The sequence below is a fragment of the Sparus aurata genome, chromosome 5 (genome assembly GCF_900880675.1).
Source record: "Sparus aurata chromosome 5, fSpaAur1.1, whole genome shotgun sequence".
In the NCBI taxonomy this organism is placed as follows: domain Eukaryota; kingdom Metazoa; phylum Chordata; class Actinopteri; order Spariformes; family Sparidae; genus Sparus; species Sparus aurata.
The window spans coordinates 4,013,651-4,033,970 of record NC_044191.1 but is presented as its reverse complement, the minus strand read 5'-3'; the positions used below and the strand labels follow the sequence as shown (position 1 = coordinate 4,033,970).

At 41.5% G+C, this 20,320-nt stretch overlaps 1 protein-coding gene across 4 annotated transcripts in view; it reads left to right on the top strand.

The window, feature by feature from the left end:
* Positions 1–20,320, top strand: part of tjp2b (tight junction protein 2b (zona occludens 2)) — a 266,330-nt gene that overhangs the window by 101,638 nt on the left and 144,372 nt on the right. The window contains exon 1 of one of the 4 annotated variants that reach the window (XM_030417304.1): positions 6,829–7,092. The exons of the other annotated variants lie outside the window; for them this stretch is intronic. Within the exon in view, the coding sequence (XP_030273164.1) occupies positions 7,033–7,092 (60 nt within the window). The 5' untranslated portion in view covers positions 6,829–7,032. Of the gene's footprint in view, positions 1–6,828; positions 7,093–20,320 lie in introns of those variants that run through there. 4 annotated transcript variants of the gene reach the window in all.

Genomic DNA, 20,320 nt, shown 5'->3' with positions numbered 1-20,320 from the left:
GGCACTGACCACAGTGTTTCTGCATCACTTCAGCCACTGTTTTTGCAATCATGGCTGTATAAGTATTGCTGACGATACCTGTGACATCATTCTTCTGTTTATCAGTTAAAGCAACATTAAGTAGATATTTGCATTTCGTGTGAACTGGCGCCCCCCAAAGTTTCTGACTGCAACAACTCTGTCATGTTACTACAAACAAAGTCCTTACATCATAACAATTGTTATGTCTTCAAAACATAAAACTTGAAGTAAACATGTTGGTAACACTGTGAGACAAATATTATAATATATTCAAATATTTGTCAAAGTGGACCTTTTGATAAACCTTTTTGATTTGAATAACTGCATTGTCTTTCACCCTTAGGACAACTTTTAATTTTAAAATCCCCATTATTATGAAAGGTCCATCACTAGTGTTAATCACTCCAACAAATATATGCTTAAGATTGGTGACTCCCACTATTCACTGAGATATCATGGAGCACAAATCTGGACAGAAGATAATGAGACTGCATTAGTTCAATGTTTCAAAGGCAATAGTGGGAACTAATAATACATACCATCGGTAATAATAACAATAATCTAAATGGAGTTTTTAAAATGTGAATGGCTATTTTCACCTACGAACACAAACTTTAACATGTGAAAATGTAAAATCCTTTTTACATGTGAATGAATTTTTTCACGAGTTATTTACATACGCGTATTTGCAAATTCAAATACAGATTTTTAAAGATTTTTCACATGATGCTTGGTTTGTGTCAAAGTTAATTGTTAGCTTAACCACTGCCTCAAAATTATAGTAGTATTATATTCTAATGATTATATTGCTGTCCTATTGTAACTGGACATGGCAACTCCACTTCTTTTTCTCATCCTGCAGTTTGGTGTGTTTCCCTCAGTAACCTCTAGATGTTGCTGCTTCTCTATGAATGACAGTGAGTCTGATTGTGGCTCTCTCAGCTGCTGGGATCGGCTCTATACTGAAAGGATAGAATAGAATAGAATAGAATAGAATAGAATAGAATAGCCTTTATTGTCATTGTACAGGACAGTATAATGAAACTGAGGGTGCTCCTTGCAGCAACAAATTAAAAAAAAAGCAACACATAGAACAAATGGTAATATAAATAAATATACAAATATATATATATATATATGTGTATATATATATGTATGTATATATGTATGTATATATATATATATATATATATATGTGTATATATATATATATATATATATATATATATATATATATATATATATATATATATATATATATATATATATATATATATATATATATATATTCTATTCTATTCTATTCTATTCTATCCTTTCAGTATAGAGCCGATCCCAGCAGCTGAGAGAGCCACAATCAGACTCACTGTCATTCATAGAGAAGCAGTAACATCTAGAGGTTACTGAGGGAAACAGACCAAACTGCAGGATGAGAAAAGAAGTGGAGTTGCCAACTTATATATATATATATATATATATATATATATATATATATATACATACATATATACATATATATAGCCCTTTAAGGTGCTAAAGGGAGGAGGAGAGATACATATATATATATCTATATATATATATATATATATATACATATATATATATATATATATATATATATATAGATATACATATATAGATATATATATATATATTATATATCTATATATATATATATATATATATATATATATATTATGTATATATGATATATAATATAGTATATATATATATATAATATATGTATATATACATATATGTATATACTATAATATATATGTATATATCTATATAGAATATATTATATATATACATATATATAGCCCTTTAAGGTGCTAAGGGAGGTAGGAGGAGGTAGACTGGGTTTGTTCTTGTCGGCTGGGGGGGGGGTTGTGAGTGTATCCATTCATATTCGTAGTTTGTATGGCCCAGGGGAAGAAGCTATCTGTCAGTCTGCTGGTGTGGGACTTTGTTGACCTGTAGCGTCTCCCAGAGGGCAACAGATCAAACAGGGGGTAGGCAGGGTGTGAGGGGTCTCCTGTGATGGCCTTGGTTCTCCTGAGGCAGCAGGATGTGGCGATGTGTTCCAGGCTGGTCAGAGGGCAGCCGATGATCTTTTGGGCAGTGTTTATGACCCTCTGCACCGCCTTCCTGTCCTCGGCTGTTGAGCCTGCGTACCACACACCCAGACAGTACGTCAGTACGCTCTCCACAGAGGAGTGATAGAAGGCCAGCAGCAGCTTTGTGTCCAGTTTGTTTTTCCTGAGGACACGCAGGAAGTGTAGTCGCTGCTGAGCCTTCTTATCCAGGGCCCTGATGTTGTAGGTCCAGGAGTGGTCTGTGGAGATGTGGGTGCCCAGAAACCTGAAGGTGGTGACAGTCTCCACCTGTTCTCCATTTATGAGGAGGGGGGTGTGGTCATGTCTGTTCTTCCTGAAGTCCATGATGAGTTCTTTTGTCTTTTGGATATTCAGGGTCAGGTTGTTGTCTGAGCACCATAGTGACAGTTCCTCCACTTCGGCCCTGTACGCTGTCTCGTCCTCGCCTCGGATGAGTCCAACCACTGTGGTGTCATCCGCATCTCTCTATAAAAGCAAATAACCTCTGTCTGTCTGTCTGTGTGTGTGTGTGTGTGTGTGTGTGTGTATTCCTCAAATATCTCTGCGGATCAGGATCAGACTGACCTGAGAGTTTCAACATGGCTTCTGCGTGGTTCAAGGGTGTGCTATTTCACATTTGTTTGGACTGCAATGATACCGTTAATAAATTATTTCATAAATGCTTTGCAAATTCCACAAGCATGTCCACCGGAGCCACCACAGTCACGTCCGCACCAGAGCCAAGCACTGATTTATACGGCCCACCTCCCGAAGCGACGGACCGGAAGCATCGGCACGTCCAAAACCGGACCTAGGGTAAATAATGTCCGCCAAGCTTTTTCGCAAACATTGCCGTCACATTTGCTTTGTGTCTGGTGCAGGAAGAAACGGTAAAAACGGGCTTTTGTCACGAAAGTGTCCAAGCAGCAAGTTTGGTTGTTGAGGAACAGGAAGTTGTGGGAGGGACCTAGGCTGATGATTTACATGCAACGACAGTCGGTGTGTGTGAGAGTTGAGAGATTTGTGACATTTAGCGTGTTTGGAGTGTGTAGTTAGTGTGTTATGTAGTGTTTGGTGTAGTGTGTTTAGTGAGTAGTGGAGTCGTTTTTTTGTTTAATGAGTCAGAATAGAGGAGAAGCTGAATGTGGAGCAGGCAGTCCAGCTCTTCATGTAGCTGGAAGGAGCACAGGCAGACCTGAGCATTGCCTGCATTTAAATGTAAATAGTTACATATAACTTTGTACATTTTTTTAATGGATGCACACATTTAGATAAACAACAATTTATATTTGCATTATAAGTAAAAAAAAAAAAAAAAAAAATGGTTTGTTAAACATATTTGTGGTTTTCACAGTAAAAAAATCTAACTTTTTCTACTCGGATTTCATGTCATTTCACATCCATTGTGTTAATACAGTATGTCAAAATAAAAAAAAAGAACTGTACAGTCACACATGTGATGTTGTGCTGAAAATAATGACACCAAGTAAATAGCTTTTAAGATGAAATATAATGGCAAAATCTAAAATAGTCAAAAACAGCCAATTATACCCTGGAATATCGGATTTCACAACAAACCTAAATATCCCTGACGTCCCACCTTCAAACACAGCCTCATTTGGCCATCCATGAAAAAGCTCCTTAACCTCCCACTTTTTTATAGGAATACACTTTTCTTACGGGCACTGCACTAGTATTTAATAATGTGGTTGGTTGGGTGAGTTGGAGAGCAGTCGTAGGTGTACAGGGCGTACAGAAGAGGGCTCAGAACGCAGCCTTGAGGGGAACCAGTGCTGAGTGTGAGTGCAGTGGACTGGTGGGGGCCGAGTCTCACAGACTGTGGGCGACTTGACAGGAAGTTTCTAATCCAATTGCAGGTGGGGAGGGGGATCTGTAGTTCCAGCAGTTTGGTGTTTCAGTATGGTGCATTGAGTGTGTGTGTGTGTGTGTGTGTGTGTGTGTGTGCGTGTGTGTGACCAGGTTAGAGAAGATGGTTAGTTGCATGCAGAGACCCTCAGTCTGTGTCAAATTACATGTCAAATTAGTCATGTAGAAAGGCAAACTAATGATTACCTGACCTGAGATCAGAATAACACCCAAGCAGTGAACAAAGATTGAACACATGTGCATTATATCAACCAGAGTTAAACAGTCCTGTCCTTAGCCTTGCCATGCTATGCTATGCTGTGTGCTACCTAGGCCCAGTTCAATGTACGTCTTTGAAGAAAAGGTGCTGGTGTTTCCTTTGGTTGATGAGCAGAGCAGGAAAAGGTTGTATCCCAATGTTGAACAATGCTGTTCTTCCTACCTACTGTCCGATGAAAGACAGTGGGTGAAGGAAACTGGTCGCTCCTCTCTTTTACAGGGATAGCAGTTCTGCGCTAATTTACTTTGTGTTCCTCAGATTGTAGAGTTAGCTGGTAAACTTTACGTCGCAGCTGCTGGTGTTGACTGATCTGGAATACTAGCAGGACCTTGTACGGCTGCTGTGAGGAGAAGTTCTTTGGGCCTGCTGGAAATGCAGCTGGCAGCTATCAGTAGCTGTTAGGCCCAGAAGAATCTGGGAGAAGAGAACTTGGGGGCAGGCAGCCCCTAGGGAGAGAGGTAGAGAAGAGAGAGAACAAAGAAAGAAGTTTTGACTATCTATGAAAAAACTGCAAATGTGTACCAAATACATACCAAAATGTACTAACTGCATGGTATAGGTAGCTCCATTTTACCCAGTCAATCAAATGTCTTTGGGCATCATGGTACACTGGGAATTGTTTTTAATGCACGATATAAGGTTTAGTGTTCTCCTGATAGTGTTAGCACCTTGTCTGTTCCCTGGATGATCACCTGTGTGCAGGGTTGTTTGTGCCTGTGGAAATCCACCACCAGCTCTTTGGTCTTCCCGGCACTGAGCTGGAGATGTTCCGCTGGCACAAGTCTACAAAGTCCTTAATAAGCTCTCTGTAGGCTCTGTTGTCCCGTCCCCGATGCGGCCAACGATAGCAGAGTCATCAGAGAACTTTTCTAGATGGCTGTGGGGTGATTGGTAGGAGAAGTCATTTTAAGTCATTACAGAGCAAGCTGATAGATCTATATCCTTCATACGAAGTTGGATCTTTGCCCTCTTTATACAAAACTGAAAAAATGGCTTTTGAAAAGACAAGAGAAAAGCTGGGAGGGAGACTGTATTGGAAATGATGGACTGAACATGCAGTTAATATTGTAATCGATTGTGATGGATTACATCAGTTGACTGTTGTTTTTCTGATGGCTGCTTTAACTTTGTGAATATAGACCTACAGTATATTTCTGACAAAGTCCCAGCAAGTAGAGGCTAGAATGTTGTTTTCCAATCCCACTGGCAGCAGCACAACACTTTCATCCTGCAAAATATATTCATATTCATATATATTCTTTTCAATCAGAATTTTCCAGAATTTTCCTTGGTATTTTGGTGACTCCTTGACTATTCCTCAAGCACCAGACTCATGTCAAAATCTCCCCCTGCCAAACACTTTGATACACAAGGTTGCTAGATAAGATAAATCATACAGTATAGTGATGCTGGGATGATGTATTTCTGTAGGCTCATCTAGAAGTAAGAAACTCCCTTGTTCCCTAAACAGAATGGTATTTTTCAATTGATTTTAGATTATTACAGGAAATAAGCTCTGTGGCAAAGGCAACTTTAGGATACATACATTGTCATAAAGCCAGCTAGGAGGTCTGCTTGCGCTCTCTATTACAGCCACCACAACATGACTGTTCAAAGCAGCATAATGACAACAGCTGCAGCAGGGGCATGGCTTAAAAATTGCGTTGACAGATTAATCTTATTGCCTTCATGTGCTTGGGCAGATCTATGTGGGGCAACACACTGATCCAGTATAAACATCCCAAGTCCAAAGTTTAAAGACACTGACATTTTGACACTCACTATATTTACTTTTTGGCATAACATAAACATATGATATAGGAAACTACGAGCAAACAACATAATTTTAACTTAAAGTTTCATAATATTTTAATATTGTGTTAACACTTTAATGATACACATTTGGGATATTGCCCTGGTGTACATGTTGCATTTTATCACAAATATATACAGATGTCTGTTCATCTCTTAACTTTTGCCCCAAATAAACCCATTTGTGGTTGAAATGATCAAATCAGTCAGAGCCTTGTCCGATCAAAGATTGTGGTGTGCTTGTCTTTTTTCTCGTAAGTTCCTCACGACTCAAGTTATTTAAGAAGGCCATTTTAGTACTCTAAATGGCAATTTTGACCGTACCTTTACTTCTACTTGAACCAGCTGCCGTAGCCGCTTGACTTATTCGCAGATTTGCCATTAAAACACCCGTTTGTATGGAGCATCCATATTTTTCAGCGCAGATCCACCGGGACGCTTTTACATTGGAAGTCAGGAAGACCAACACGGAAATTCCCACTTCCTACTTGCAATGGAACGCACCATTATTGTACACCCCTTATACTGTATGATAGCTTACTGTCGGCTCTGTGGCAACAGTGTGTACATCGACATCTCCACAGCTGTGAAGCAGCGGTCCGCTGTGAAACACACTCTCAATGGAAGTATTGCTTCTGCCAGCGAAACATTCACCAACGTTTCCAATGAAGGAAGCGGGAAATGTGCTTCTCCATGATGGTTGTGCTGTCGTAGCAGCGACGTAAGCCCACAGTTGTTGTGCTGCTTGGACGGACCTCCCTCTTTCTGTCCAGTCCACTCGGAGGAACAGCAGCCTGCTTGCCTGCGACGAGGGCGGAGCTGGTCAGTCTGGTGTCACGAAGACATGTCTCATTACAGAAACTAGGCACTTCGCTAACACTGGCTAACATCTACACGGCGTTGGGTTTGACTGCGACGACAAGCGCCTGTTAAGTCGACTCGAGGAGAAGCAGGATGCCGGTGAAAGGCGGCGGAAGACTGGTTTCTTACCCGAGCAAGAGCGAAAATGTCGGAGTAAGTGACACTTTACGTGTGTGACGTTACGTTGGGTAACATTTAGTAACTTCGCCATAACGCGAACTAAGTTTGTTAAACGATGCTTTCGTCGATGTTTGTAGTGTTCCCTACATATGCGTAATTTTAAATCTGCCTGAGATGTGTGAGGAGCTGCGTTAAGGCTGCGAGGTGCGTGTTCGCCAGCCAGTAGTTAGGTTATCAGTACACCTGTTGTGTTCAGGGCAGCCAATATAGAAACCTGTGTCGTAGATGGACCAGTATTCTTCCTACCAGTGTTCCAGCAGTGTACCAGGCTGACCTGTAACCTGAGAGAACTGGTGGGACTTTCACCTACACTCAGCAGCGTCAGCCAGACTGTGGTGAAATGAATCTGGTCAAGATTGATCTTTGGTTTGATGGGGCTGTTCTATGGAGACTAGGTCACTGGATGTAATTAACAGTACAGTGGGGAGAAGTATGTGAGTGTGAGGAAAACCATTGCAAATGTCTAAACTGTAAAACTGCCTTTGGGTAGGGCACCCTAACTTACTCAATGGCCAACCGTGGAACTGAAGTGTGTGTAAAATGATTGTTTGACTGTATTTCTGAAGACAGATAGCTTAATCATCAGCCAATCCGGTCAGAATACTGTTCCCTGTCACAGTTCCTTTAAATCTCTCTGCTTTACTACAGGACTCTTTAGCACAATAATGTTTGCCTTTTCACCATTGCCATGAATTTTAAATGTATAGTTACAGTGATTATTATGAAAATGCTTTGTTTTGGAATAAAAAAGGGCAATTGGATTATTGTACGCACAATATTTTTCTATAGCTGAAATTGTGCTTCATGTTGCTGTGACCAGTGGAGATCAAGGATCATACAACAACTCTGCTGGTAGGTCAAGGTTGTGTGTGTGTGTGTGTTTACGTGAACACCCACCCAAGGCTTCTTCTTGTCTAGCTCGTTGGATGCAGATAGATAGGCTGTTCATGTGTGTGTGTGTGGTAGTAGAGTTTCTGAGATAACTAATTTGTCCTAAATTCAGCCTTCTTGTCACCATATCAATCTATACGAAGACTGATATTTTTGACTGTAAGACATTGAGATGGGGATGGAAGTTAATGAGATGTCAGTGGGTGTGACTGAAAGCTGTTGAACTATCCGTTGTAGTGTATGGCCTGACATAGTTGAGAGGTGTGAACTTTAAGCAGTGAATTGTCCATTGCTTCTTACCCACCAGCAGCATCAGAAATGTCAGCTGATCTGTTAGAAGTAAAACAATTTTAAACTGTCCATTGAAAAGAAAATGAATTAAAGCAGTTGTAGCGTCAGGTTACATACCGAGGGCTGGGCAATCAGGCCAAACACTAATATTGTGTTTATTAATCACAATCCTTTTTTTCTCAATTTTGAAACACCCTGTAGACAACAGCCAGACTTGAAATAGCCTATGATGCTGCTAGCTGAAACGCAGCTGCATTGTTCACAATATGTCATCCAAGGAAGAGTCAGCATAGCCATGTAGTTGACATCACTCCATAATAGGGCTGGGCGATATGGCCTTTTACTAATATCCCGATATTTTTAGGCCATGTCACGATACACGATATATATCTCGATATTTTCCCTTAGCCTTGAATTAACACTTTGATGTATACAATCATGCCAGTATGATGATTCTACGTGTCTACATAAAAACATTGTTCATACTGCATTAATATATGCTTATTTCATGGGATTAAAGCAAAAAAAAATATTTTGACTGAAATGATTTTTCTAGCTGTAGCCAAGTCATATTCCCAATTTATAATTTGTGAAACATGTTACAGGGCACGTTTCTTGACATGTGCTAAAAAAACAAGATAAGAGTTACAGCCTCACCACACACCATGTTCTCTAATGCAGACATCACGTTTACATATTTGACCAACAGTGTTTTACAGGAGGATGATCTGAACAGCTGTTCTATTCACACTTAAAATGTTTTTTGTCTTTTCAATGTAATTTTAAATCTATGAAATCAAACTGTGACTTTTTTTGCCAAGCTTCTCTCAAGATTTACTCTTTCAAATAATCAACATCTGGGGAACCTTATTAGTATGCTATTTTTCTACTTCTTCTTCTCATCATCATCATTTATTATTATTATTATTATTATTATTATTATTATTATTAATAATAATAATAATAATAATAATAATAATAATAATAATAATAATAATTACAACAATAATCTCTATATAAAAGCAAGTAACCTCTGTGTGTGTGTGTGTGTGTATTCCTCAAATATCTCTGCGGATCAGGATCAGACTGACCTGAGAGTTTCAACATGGCTGCTGCGTGGTTCAAGGGTGTGCTATTTCGCATTTGTTTGGACTGCAATGATACCGTTAATAAATTATTTCATAAATGCTTTACAAATTCCACGAGCATTGTCCACCGGAGCCACTACAGTCACGTGCGCACCAGAGCCAATCACTGCACACCGTAGCCACGCGCGCACCAGAGCCAATCACTGCAGAGCCCACCACGACCCCCCACCTTAAGAAACAAGCAGACTTATACCTGCAGCGGCGCGAGCTGGACCGGGATTTTGCCGGTGGTTCGGTCCCATTCTGTTCTGTGCATCTAAACTGACTGTTGTGGATTAATGAGACTAAAAGGACAACAAACAAAGTGGAATCAGATCTGTGGATGTTCGTGTGTAGCTAGCTGCTAGCCGCTAGCTGCTTTCCGCTAGCTACACAGCCCATCTCCTGATCGAGGCGATGGACCGGACTCACCGGCACGTCCAAAACTGGACTTAGGGTAAATAATGTCCGCCACGCTTTTTCGCGAACATTGCCGCCACGTTTGCTTTGTGTCTGGTGCAGGAAGAAACGGTAAAAACAGGCTTTGGTCACGAAAGTGTCCAAGCAGCAAGTTTGGTTGTTGAGGAACAGGAAGTTGTGGGAGGGACGTAAGCAGATGAATGACAGGCAATGACGGTTGGTGTAGAGACAGCGATACTGAGAGTTGAGAGATTTGTGACATTTAGCGTATTTGGAGTGTATAGTTAGTGTGTTATGTAGTGTTTAGTGTGTAGTGGAGTCGTTTTTTTGTTTAATGAGTCAAAACAATTAGGAGACTGCTGAATGAGCATTGCTTGCATTTGAATGTAAATAGTTACATGTAACTTTGTACATTTTTAAAATGTATGCACATATAATGCTAATATAAATTGTTGTTTATATTATAAGTAATAAAAAATGATCGATCTTATACACTGGTCTTAAATGTAATAATAATAATGTTACATTATTATTATTATTATTATTAGCCTAAGTATGCCTGCAGAACAGGCAGCCTATATTAATTTCTCAGACATTTGCTCTATTATTATTATTATTATTATTATTATTATTATTATTAATATTATCAGCATCAATATCTACTCTATATATTATATTATTATTATTACAAAATATCGCATCTTCTTTTATTCATTAGTGTAACTAAGTATGCCAGACGCTAATGCACCAATAAAAACTGTGATTTGTGCACTGAAAATAATAAATAATAGGCTATACAGGCTCACATAATATTGCATCATGAGGCGTTCTGGGCTTGAAAATATCTTATTGTCGGTGCATGACACCTTCACAGTCTGCAGTGGTGGCTACACAATTAAACACTCAGTGAACGTTTCTCCCTTTAGCAACTAATGAAAATACACTCTTAGAGTCCGTTTGGTTTCATTTGTACAACCGACAGTGTTTTTTGATGCCAGCACGTGTCGCAGGTATTGCTAAATGGACGCTGGAAGAGAAGAGTGGATTACCGGTGACAAAATAAGCGTATTATGGTGAGCCCTGCTTCTCGCCTCCGACGGCCGACACACTGACTCCGCTGAGTGCGTGCGCACACACACCGCGTGTCGGGGCCGCGGATGAGTTTCTCTCCCTTGTGATCAATGAAGTCGGCGATGATCGGAGTAATTTGTGATTATTATCAGTACAAGCACAGCGAAAAATAATAGTCATTAAAGTAGCCGGCTGGAGTTAACTGTGTAGTCGGCTATATGGCCGGCAGCCGGCGCTTGTGGAAAGCACTGCGAGCATTGTCCACCGGAGCCACCACAGTCACGTGCACACCAGAGCCAATCACTGCACACCGTGGCCACGCACGCACCAGAGCCAATCACTGCAGAGCCCACTGCGACCCCCCACCTTAAGAAACAAGCAGATTTATACCTGCAGTGGCGCGAGCTGACCGGGATTTTGCCGGCGGTTCGGTCCCGTTCTGTTCTGTTCTGTGCATCTAAACTGACTGTTGTGGATTAATGAGTTTAAACGAGTCCGGACCGAGTCTGTTCGGGTCTGAGGAGATCCGGAGACGCGCGGACAACAAAGTGGAATCGGAATCTGTGGATGTTCGTGTGTAGCTAGCCGCTAGCTAGCCGTAGCCGCTAGCTAGCCGTAGCCGCTAGCTGCTAGCTACACGGCCCACCTCCCGAAGCGACGGACCGGAAGCATCGGCACGTCCAAAACCGGACCTAGGGTAAATAATGTCCGCCACGCTTTTTCGCGAACATTGCCGTCACGTTTGCTTTGTGTCTGGTGCGGGAAGAAACGGTAAAAACGGGCTTTTGTCATGAAAGTGTCCAAGCAGCAAGTTTGGCTGTTGAGGAACAGGAAGTTGTGGGAGGGACCTAGGCGGATGATTGACAGGCAACGACGGTCGGTGTGTGTGAGAGTTGAGAGATTTGTGACATTTAGCATGTTTGGAGTGTGTAGTTAGTGTGTTATGTAGTGTTTGGTGTAGTGTGTTTAGTGAGTAGTGGAGTCGTTTTTTTGTTTAATGAGTCAGAATAGAGGAGAAGCTGAATGTGGAGCAGGCAGTCCAGCTCTTCATTCAGCTGGAAGGAGCTCAGTCAGACCTGAGCATTGCCTGCATTTAAATGTAAATAGTAAGATATAACTTTGTAAATTTTTTGTATGCACACATTTAGATAAACAACAATTTATATTTGCATTATAAGTAAAAAAAAAAAATGGTTTGTTAAACATATTTGTGGTTTTCACAGTAAAAAAATCTAACTTTTTCTACTCGGATTTCATGTTTTTTTTGTGATTTTAGGTCCATTGTGTTAATACAGTATGTCAAAATAAAAAAAATAACTTGTACAGTCACACATGTGAGGTTGTGCTGAAAATAATGACACCAAGTAAATAGCTTTTAAGATGAAATATAATGGCAAAATCAAAAATAGTCAAAAACAGCCAATTATACCCTGGAATATCGGATTTCACAACAAACCTAATAACCCTGACGTCCCACCTTCAAACACAGCCTCATTTGGCCATCCATGAAAAAGCTCCTTAACCTCCCACTTTTTTATAGGAATACACTTTTCTTACGGGCACTGCACTAGTACTGTTAATAATCAAAGAAGCTCTGAGGCTTTACATTTGTTCTATATGTTATAATACAAGATTTCAGCATTGAGCTACAATCAGGCTACATTCATGATTTTGTACAGTCAAACTAACCAAAAACGTCTTATTGATCATTATAAAGTTTCAGGGCGTTCCTGTAACCCTGGTAACTCACGGTGCCAGAGGGGAGGGAGAGACGCTGAATGAAGCCGTTTACACAGATACAGTGCAGACAAAGTCCAGACTATAGCCCTTTGTACACAGTGTCTCCGCATTATCTCCGGAGCGGTGGTTCGCCAATTCTCCGCCGATGGTGATTCACACAGAACGAAGCATCTCCGCCTTCACGTGTATAATTCACACAGAAATCCGGCGCTGTGGCTCCCAAAGAGGCGTGACGGTACACGTCATGATGATGACGTCGGTGTTTCCCCAGGTGTTCCCCCAGGTGTTCCCCTGTTAATCCAAACCCGCGGACAGTTTATAATTTTTTATTTATTTATTTATTTATGTTGATTATTTCGGACATGTCAATTCATAAACATCACATTTCATCATTGTTCAAATAATACAATACACATGGCCGAAAGGGAAAAGCGGGAGAAGCCAAAGCTTATCAAGTCCCGCCCCCATTACCCACAGGATAAAATCTTCATCCTGATCTTTTCTTGTCATTTGCATTTTACATTTTCTTTTCTCTTTTTTTCCAACTTCTTTTGTTATGACCTTTGACAAAACATATTACAGCAGTAGCATACAGAGCTGAATTCAAGCTCTAGACAGTACATACAGATTACATGTGTGTCTACTGTTGTGTGCCGATTTACAGGGCTAGTTGAGTTCTTCACAGCTCCATATAATCATATGGATGCTGTTATAATGTGTAGTGATTGAGATCCTGACCCACCAAACATCCTAGAAAGTGAGTTAAGTTTTTCGCGCTAAATTACATAATTATACATAATCACCATCAGTAAACAGGACGCTGTCTGACTCTGTCACTCGCGGAGACGGAGGCTGTTTTCTGGGGGAAAGTTCCCTGAAGTCTCGGTCCGGAGGGCTGACGGTCGCGGTGATTTATTTTCATCACAAACACTCGGTAAGTTAAAGTTTTTTGCCGGTGACAAACGCTGTTTTTTGAGCAGAAATGTGACGAAGAGTCAGTAGGACAGGCGGGAGGATAGACGCTTCTCCACGTACAGCTGTGGTATTTGTTTTCCTTATATAAGTTGCCAAAGACAGTTAAAGTTATTATGTTACTGTTGTTCCTTTCTGTAACGTTGCTTTGTGGGACATTTCTCTGTATTTAGTTGAGTGAAGGACCTGTGCAGTTATCTGACTGCACGACCGACACGCCCCCGCTCCGTGCCTCCGGATTATCCGTTCACACTGGGATGGCTCACCAATAATTCAGCCCTGATACTATCTCCAGAGGCGGATCAGCGCCGGAGCGAAATTTCCCCCTTCTCCGAATCCCAAACTTTCGCACAGAGGAGGGTGCGGAGAATTGGCGCAGGATCCCCGCATGCAAACGGCAGTGTGAAAGAGGCTTATAGTTGTTGTTTCATACATGTAGCACACAACAGGAGACTCTCCGTGTCAGACGAGTTCTCACGTGTTGACTAAACTCAATTGATAACGTAGCAGCGCGACGAGTCCTTGCTAGCTAAGCAGCTAAACATTAGTGCCGCTCCATGTTTAGATCCCGCCCTGTGTGGGTCACTACACTGTCATTGGTCAGGCGCGCACACGCTGTTAACGATACCTTTGGCTGTAGAGTGTGACAATCTGTCAATAAAGATCAGCCAACACTTGATCTCCCCCGATCTACATTGATCTCATAAGTCGCCTTTGTGAAGTTTGAATGACGGAAATCCGTCGTAGCGACCGAGAACTTTAATCCATGCATACTTTACGTCCTCCCTCTCGTACTCAAACCACTGCCAGACGATGGATCCTGCGTTGTTTTTCTTGGGAATTAATTCTCCCTCCATTTTTCATAGCACCTGCTGCTGCCACTACCTGAGATCTCTGCTGCTACATGCTGCCGGTGTTATGCCGAGAAGTGCCTGCATGCTGGGATCTGCATGGCGCTCGCGGCATGAGGAGAATGCAGTATTCGGCAGAGCTGGTGTTGAACTTGCCAAGATATGCATCCCTGGCTGTTTAAGACAGACACACTGCTTTATGTATGGAGTCCATGTTCGTATGAATAAACAGTCTTAAAGGTCCCATATTATGGTCATTTCTGCTTCTTGATATGGTTCCTTGAAGTCTAAATGGAATGTTAGTAACATGCTTTGGTCGAAATAAGCTGAAGGATTAAGCACAGCAGGGTTCTTGAAACACCAGTTTCACAGCCCTGCTCCAGGTGGCCTGTTTCAGTGCCTTTCCCTTTAAATGCTAATGAGCTACTGCGCGCCGCCCACGGTGCCGCCCACCTCTTCCTGCCTGTGGAAGACGTGAGGACGGCATCATGTGACCATGGCAACGGTGGAGTTTCTGGAAGTAATGGCCGCCGGACAACAGACAGCGGTCCGACCCAGAACAACAAGAGGCTCCAGAAGAAAGTAAGCAGCCATGAATGAACATTGATGTTTCTCATTGGTTAGTAGTTAAGTTTGTTACCTCGACATTACTTTTATGTTACTGCAGACTAACGAAAGTTTTACGAGCTTACTGGCCGTCTGCCCCGCGTTGTTCTGATAACAGCCCCCTTCTCCTGCCTCCAGTGTTTACATCATAAAGCTTAGCCAGACCTTGGCTGGTGTTTACTGCTGTTCAGTTGCAGTAACGCGGATGCAATTTAGCAACAGCCATTACAAGACAAAAGCGTAACCCCATATTATTATTAACCTTTATGTAGCCAGGTAAGTTGATTGAGAACCTCTTATTTGTAGTGACGACCTGTAATTAGCTACTGCCAGCAATTTTCAAGTTTTCAATAAGCCACAGTTGCCCCCCATCACCTCTCTACCAGCAGAATTGTTTTTTTACCAGTTACAACGGTTTATAAACTTTAGATATATTACCAAAGAAACAATGCGACGTGATTAGCGATTATAGTTTCCAATGAATAATAAAAATTCTGCATAAAAAGCAGGTGTTCCTGTGGCAATTGTGTACAAATGCCTACATAACCTGAGAATATCTGCTGTATGGAAATACCACAATGAAGTGTGAACACTGGGCAAACAAGGTTGTCATTTTGCTGTCTCTCTTTTCTCTAATCTATTGTCACTCACTCACCTTTCATAATTTCTAGGTTACATGAAGACTACAGCAGCATCCTGAGCCACCATCATGCATGGTGGGGACCCTCCTGGCCTGTAACCTGTCTGCCTGAATGTATCTGCACTGCAGAATGCACTGAACATTTATCGGACAGACTATGGACCTTTACGTCTGAGGGGAATAGTGCAGTCAGCTTTTAGTCACATAAATACTATTAATTTATCGCAAAAGTGTTATGATGAAAAGTACATAACTGATTCCTAGTTTATCTTTTAATTATTACTATGAAAATTACATATCAAACAATGAAAACACAGAACAGTCAGGAAAGATGTTTTATTGTAAGAAACATTTGTAAACATGTGTTGACATGAATGAAATAATAACAAGAAGAAGAAAATATAAAGTGAAACAGTTTGACTTTATATATCAACTTCAATATCAATATGAAAATAATAACAAAGAAAGTATCTAGTTGCCATGGGTGTAAACATTCAGTGCTGACTTTATATTGAATTGTGTTCAGCCAATATAGCCTACAGAAGCTTTGTAAGCTGGTGCTGGGGCTCTCTGGGGTGGAGAGTGAGAGTTGCGTGGCCCGAGAGGTCTTCAGGGATTGAGTTTCAGCACCTCGTTCACATATGGGGCAGGGTCCTGGAAAACCTTCTCGAAGATCAGGTCCAACAGAGCATCACTGCAGTCTGCAGTGCAATAAACAAAAATGTATGTTTACAGGAAAATTGCAGTAGAACCAAAAAGCCTTGTGCTATACTGTTGTGAAGTTTCTCTTATTTCTCCTAATTACTTCTTATTTATACATTCTCCTTATTATTTATTTTGAAAACCATCTTAAAAGAATTCAGATTTTAAGTGTTTGGCTCTGCACTGTCCCTTCCTTCCTGGACTTTGGAAAGCTCAGTTTGAAAAGAGGATCTCCTGATGATGTGGTGGCTTGTCCTCTATCAGCCTTCTCACTGTAATGCAGTGCAGCCAGGTAGAGTCTTGAACAGTAAAAATACAATAAAACATGAAAACAATTGCAAGAAATGGGCAAACAATTTGAAATGTTCTCAACAAGTAATCACAGTTTCATCATCCTGCACAGAATTCCCAGATATGGATAGGATAACACATGACAGCACTGTTACAATATAATTCAAGCACTAAAGGCTGCAACGCGTTACATTACTCTAACCTGACCTCTTTATTTCAGTAACGAGTAATCTAACGCGTTAACATTTCCAAACCAGTGATCAGATTAAAGTTATTTATTCAAGTCACTGTGCATTACAATTATTTTGGTCATTTTCCTTAGTAAAAATATATATTCTTGCTTTCTTCTTGCGTCTCGGGAGTGATGTCACGTACGTCTGAAGTCACGTTTTAGCCATGAGGATAACTCACGTGTAACACCACGCAGCAACACAAAAATGGAGGGAGGAGAGAGATGCGCGTTTTCTAGCTGGAAATATGGTCATTATTTTGAGTTATTGAAAACAAAAAATCACAAATACTTGGTCAGGGGCCCGGCCGAGGATAGCGGCGTGGTCGGGCTCGGGCAGAGAATCTAAACTGTGTAGCAGGCAACAGTACACTCGTTTTGCCCTGGCCCATGCCAACATATTCCAGCTTAGAAAACGTTTTCAAATGCATTATTTCACCAAATCCTGAAAACTTAGACCCGGCGAGGGTGTGTGTATGTACCTCTTGACCGACCGGGTCTCTGGGTTTGCATGTGGAGACCGTGTTGATGCGAACTAGAAGCTGGCGGTTAGCATTAGCTTGGAAGATCGCGGTTAGCGTTAGCTGGTACTATGTGACACTGCTTGGTTAGTTCGTGTAAAATTGCTAAATAAACACAGCTAAATTCTTGCACATGCAGACATTTCCCTAGGACACACATTACATAATGTGCAAGATCAGAAATGTAATACACACAATGATTCTGCTGTAGCACTAACTTGTGTGGTCAGAGAAGCTAACGTTAGTGGTTAGCTGCTAACCTTACCTTGTTCTCAATGGCAAAACACACAGTACATCACGCACGAGTTCAGCCTTATCTACAGAAACACACAGCACATTTGTATACTTACATGTCCTTGGCCTGCAAGTGTTCCTTTGAGTATAAGTCTGCCGACTACTCCTGCCTTGTACTGGCCCAAGTTGGTGAAACAGTCAGCTCAAAGTGGTTCGCACACACCAACAGTTTGACAGGTGACGTCACCGACAGACTATCTTCAACTGGCCTGTATAAGCACTCATTTTCTAAAGGCGGAGAAAGCAAAAAAGGGAGAGGATGAACTTTTTTCATACCAGGGGGGATTGTAGACAGGCCGGGGATGCATATTATTGATAGAAAAACAGCTCTAAGGTGTATTTTGCATAATATGGGACCTTTTTAATTACAATTTCTGTAACCTCATAACAGTGTTTATTCATATGAACATGGACTCCATACATGTAGCAGTGTATCTGTCTTAAGCAGCCAGGGATGCATATCTTGGCAAGTTCAAAACCAGCTCTGCCGAATACTGCATCCCCCTCATGCTGCGAGCGGCATGCAGATCCCGGCATGCAAGCACTTCTCGGCATAACACCGGGCTTATGATGGGCACGCACGACAGAATGTGATGTATGTATCTAGGTGCGTTGGTTTTATCTCTCTGTGCGGAGAGTGAGAAAAACCTGTAGTTCAGTGCCTGCGACTAAAAACAACTGCGTGACAATTGAATGTATACTCGAATATTCACGATATAGTCATTTTCTACATCTCACAGAGAACAAACGGCGATACATCGAGTATATTCGATACCTGCCTAAAATATCTCGATACCAATACTGAAACGATACCACAGCGGAAAACTAGAACATCATTAAAAGTATTGGAATAAAATATCAGATGACAGAATGTGGAACTTAAAATGATTTATTTCTTTTTATTAATTAAAACACTTCTAAAGTCAAAATAAAAGTATACATCTCTCTAAAAAAGCAAGAAATCTCTGTCTGTGTGTGTGTGTGTGTGCGTGTGTGTGTGTGTGTGTGTGTGTTCCTCAAATATCTCTGCGGATCAGGATCAGACTGACCTGAGACTTTCAACATGGCTGCTGCGTGGTTCAGTGGTGTGCAACTAAGCATTTGCTTGAACTGCAATGATAGCGTGAATAAATTATTTCAGAAATGCTTTACAAATTCTGCAAGCATTGTCCACCGGAGCCACCACAGTCACGTGCGCACCAGAGCCAACCACTGCACACCGTGGCCACGTGCGCACCAGAGCCAATCACTGCAGAGCTCAAGCCAACGACATACCTTAAAAAACAAGCGGATTTATACCTGCAGTGGCGCGAGCTGGACTGGGATTTGAGATTAAACAAGTCCAAGTCTGTTCGGGTCTGAGGAGATCCGGAGACGCGCGGACAACAAAGTGGGATCGGAATCTGTGGATGTTCGTGGCTAGCGCTAGCTACACAACCCACCGCCCGAGTCGAGGGAGCGGATGCACTGGCATGTCCAAAACCGGATTTAGGGTAAATAATGTCCAACACGCTTTTTCGCGAACATTGCCGTTACATTTGCTTTTGTGTCTGGTGCAGGAAGAAACAGTAAAAATGTGCTTTTGTCACAAGCGGATTTATACCTGCAGCGGTGCGAGCTGGACCGGGATTTTGCCGGCGGTTCGGTCCTATTCTGTTCTGTTCATCTAAACTGACTGTTGTGGATTGTAGTGAGATTAAACAAGTCCAGACTGAGTCTGTTCGGGTCTGAGGAGATCCGGAGACGCGCGGTCAACAAAGTTGGATCGGAATCTGTGGATGTTCGTGTGTAGCCAGCTGCTAGCCGCTAACCGACCCACACGGCCCACCTCCCGAGTTGACGGAGCGGATGCACTGGCACGTCCAAAACTGGATTTAGGGTAAATAATGTCCAATACGCTTTTTCGCGAACATGGCCGTTATGTTTGCTTTATGTCTGGTGCAAGAAGAAACAGTAAAAATGTGCTTTTGTCACGAAAGTGTCCAAGCAGCAAGTTTGGTTGTTGAGGAACAGGAAGAAGTGGGAGGGACATCGGCGGATGATTGACAGCAGCAGTGATGTGTTGGAGACGGCGACAGGGATAGCGAGTTTTGAGAGTTGACAGATTTGTGACATATAGCGTGTTTGGAGTGTATAGTTAGTGTGTTATGTAGTATTTGGTGTGGTGTGTTTAGTGAGTAGTGGAGTCGTGTTGTGAGGCAAACCAAGGAGGAGACGGCTGAATGTGGAACAGGCAGGAATGAGCTGAGGAGCCTGAGGCATTGCCTGCATTTAAATGTAAATAGTTACACATAACTTTGTAAATTTCAAAAACTTATGCACCAATTAAGTAAACAACAATTTATATTTGCATTATAACTAATGCAATTGGTTCATTAAACATATTTGTGGTTTGCACAGTAAAAACACTACCTTTTTCTACTCTGATTTTATGTTATTTTGTGATTTTAGGTCCATAGTGTTAATATAGTACCTTAAAATGAAAAAATAACTGTACAGTCACACATGTGAGGTTGTGCTAAAAATAATTACACCAAGTAAGCCAAGGTAAATAG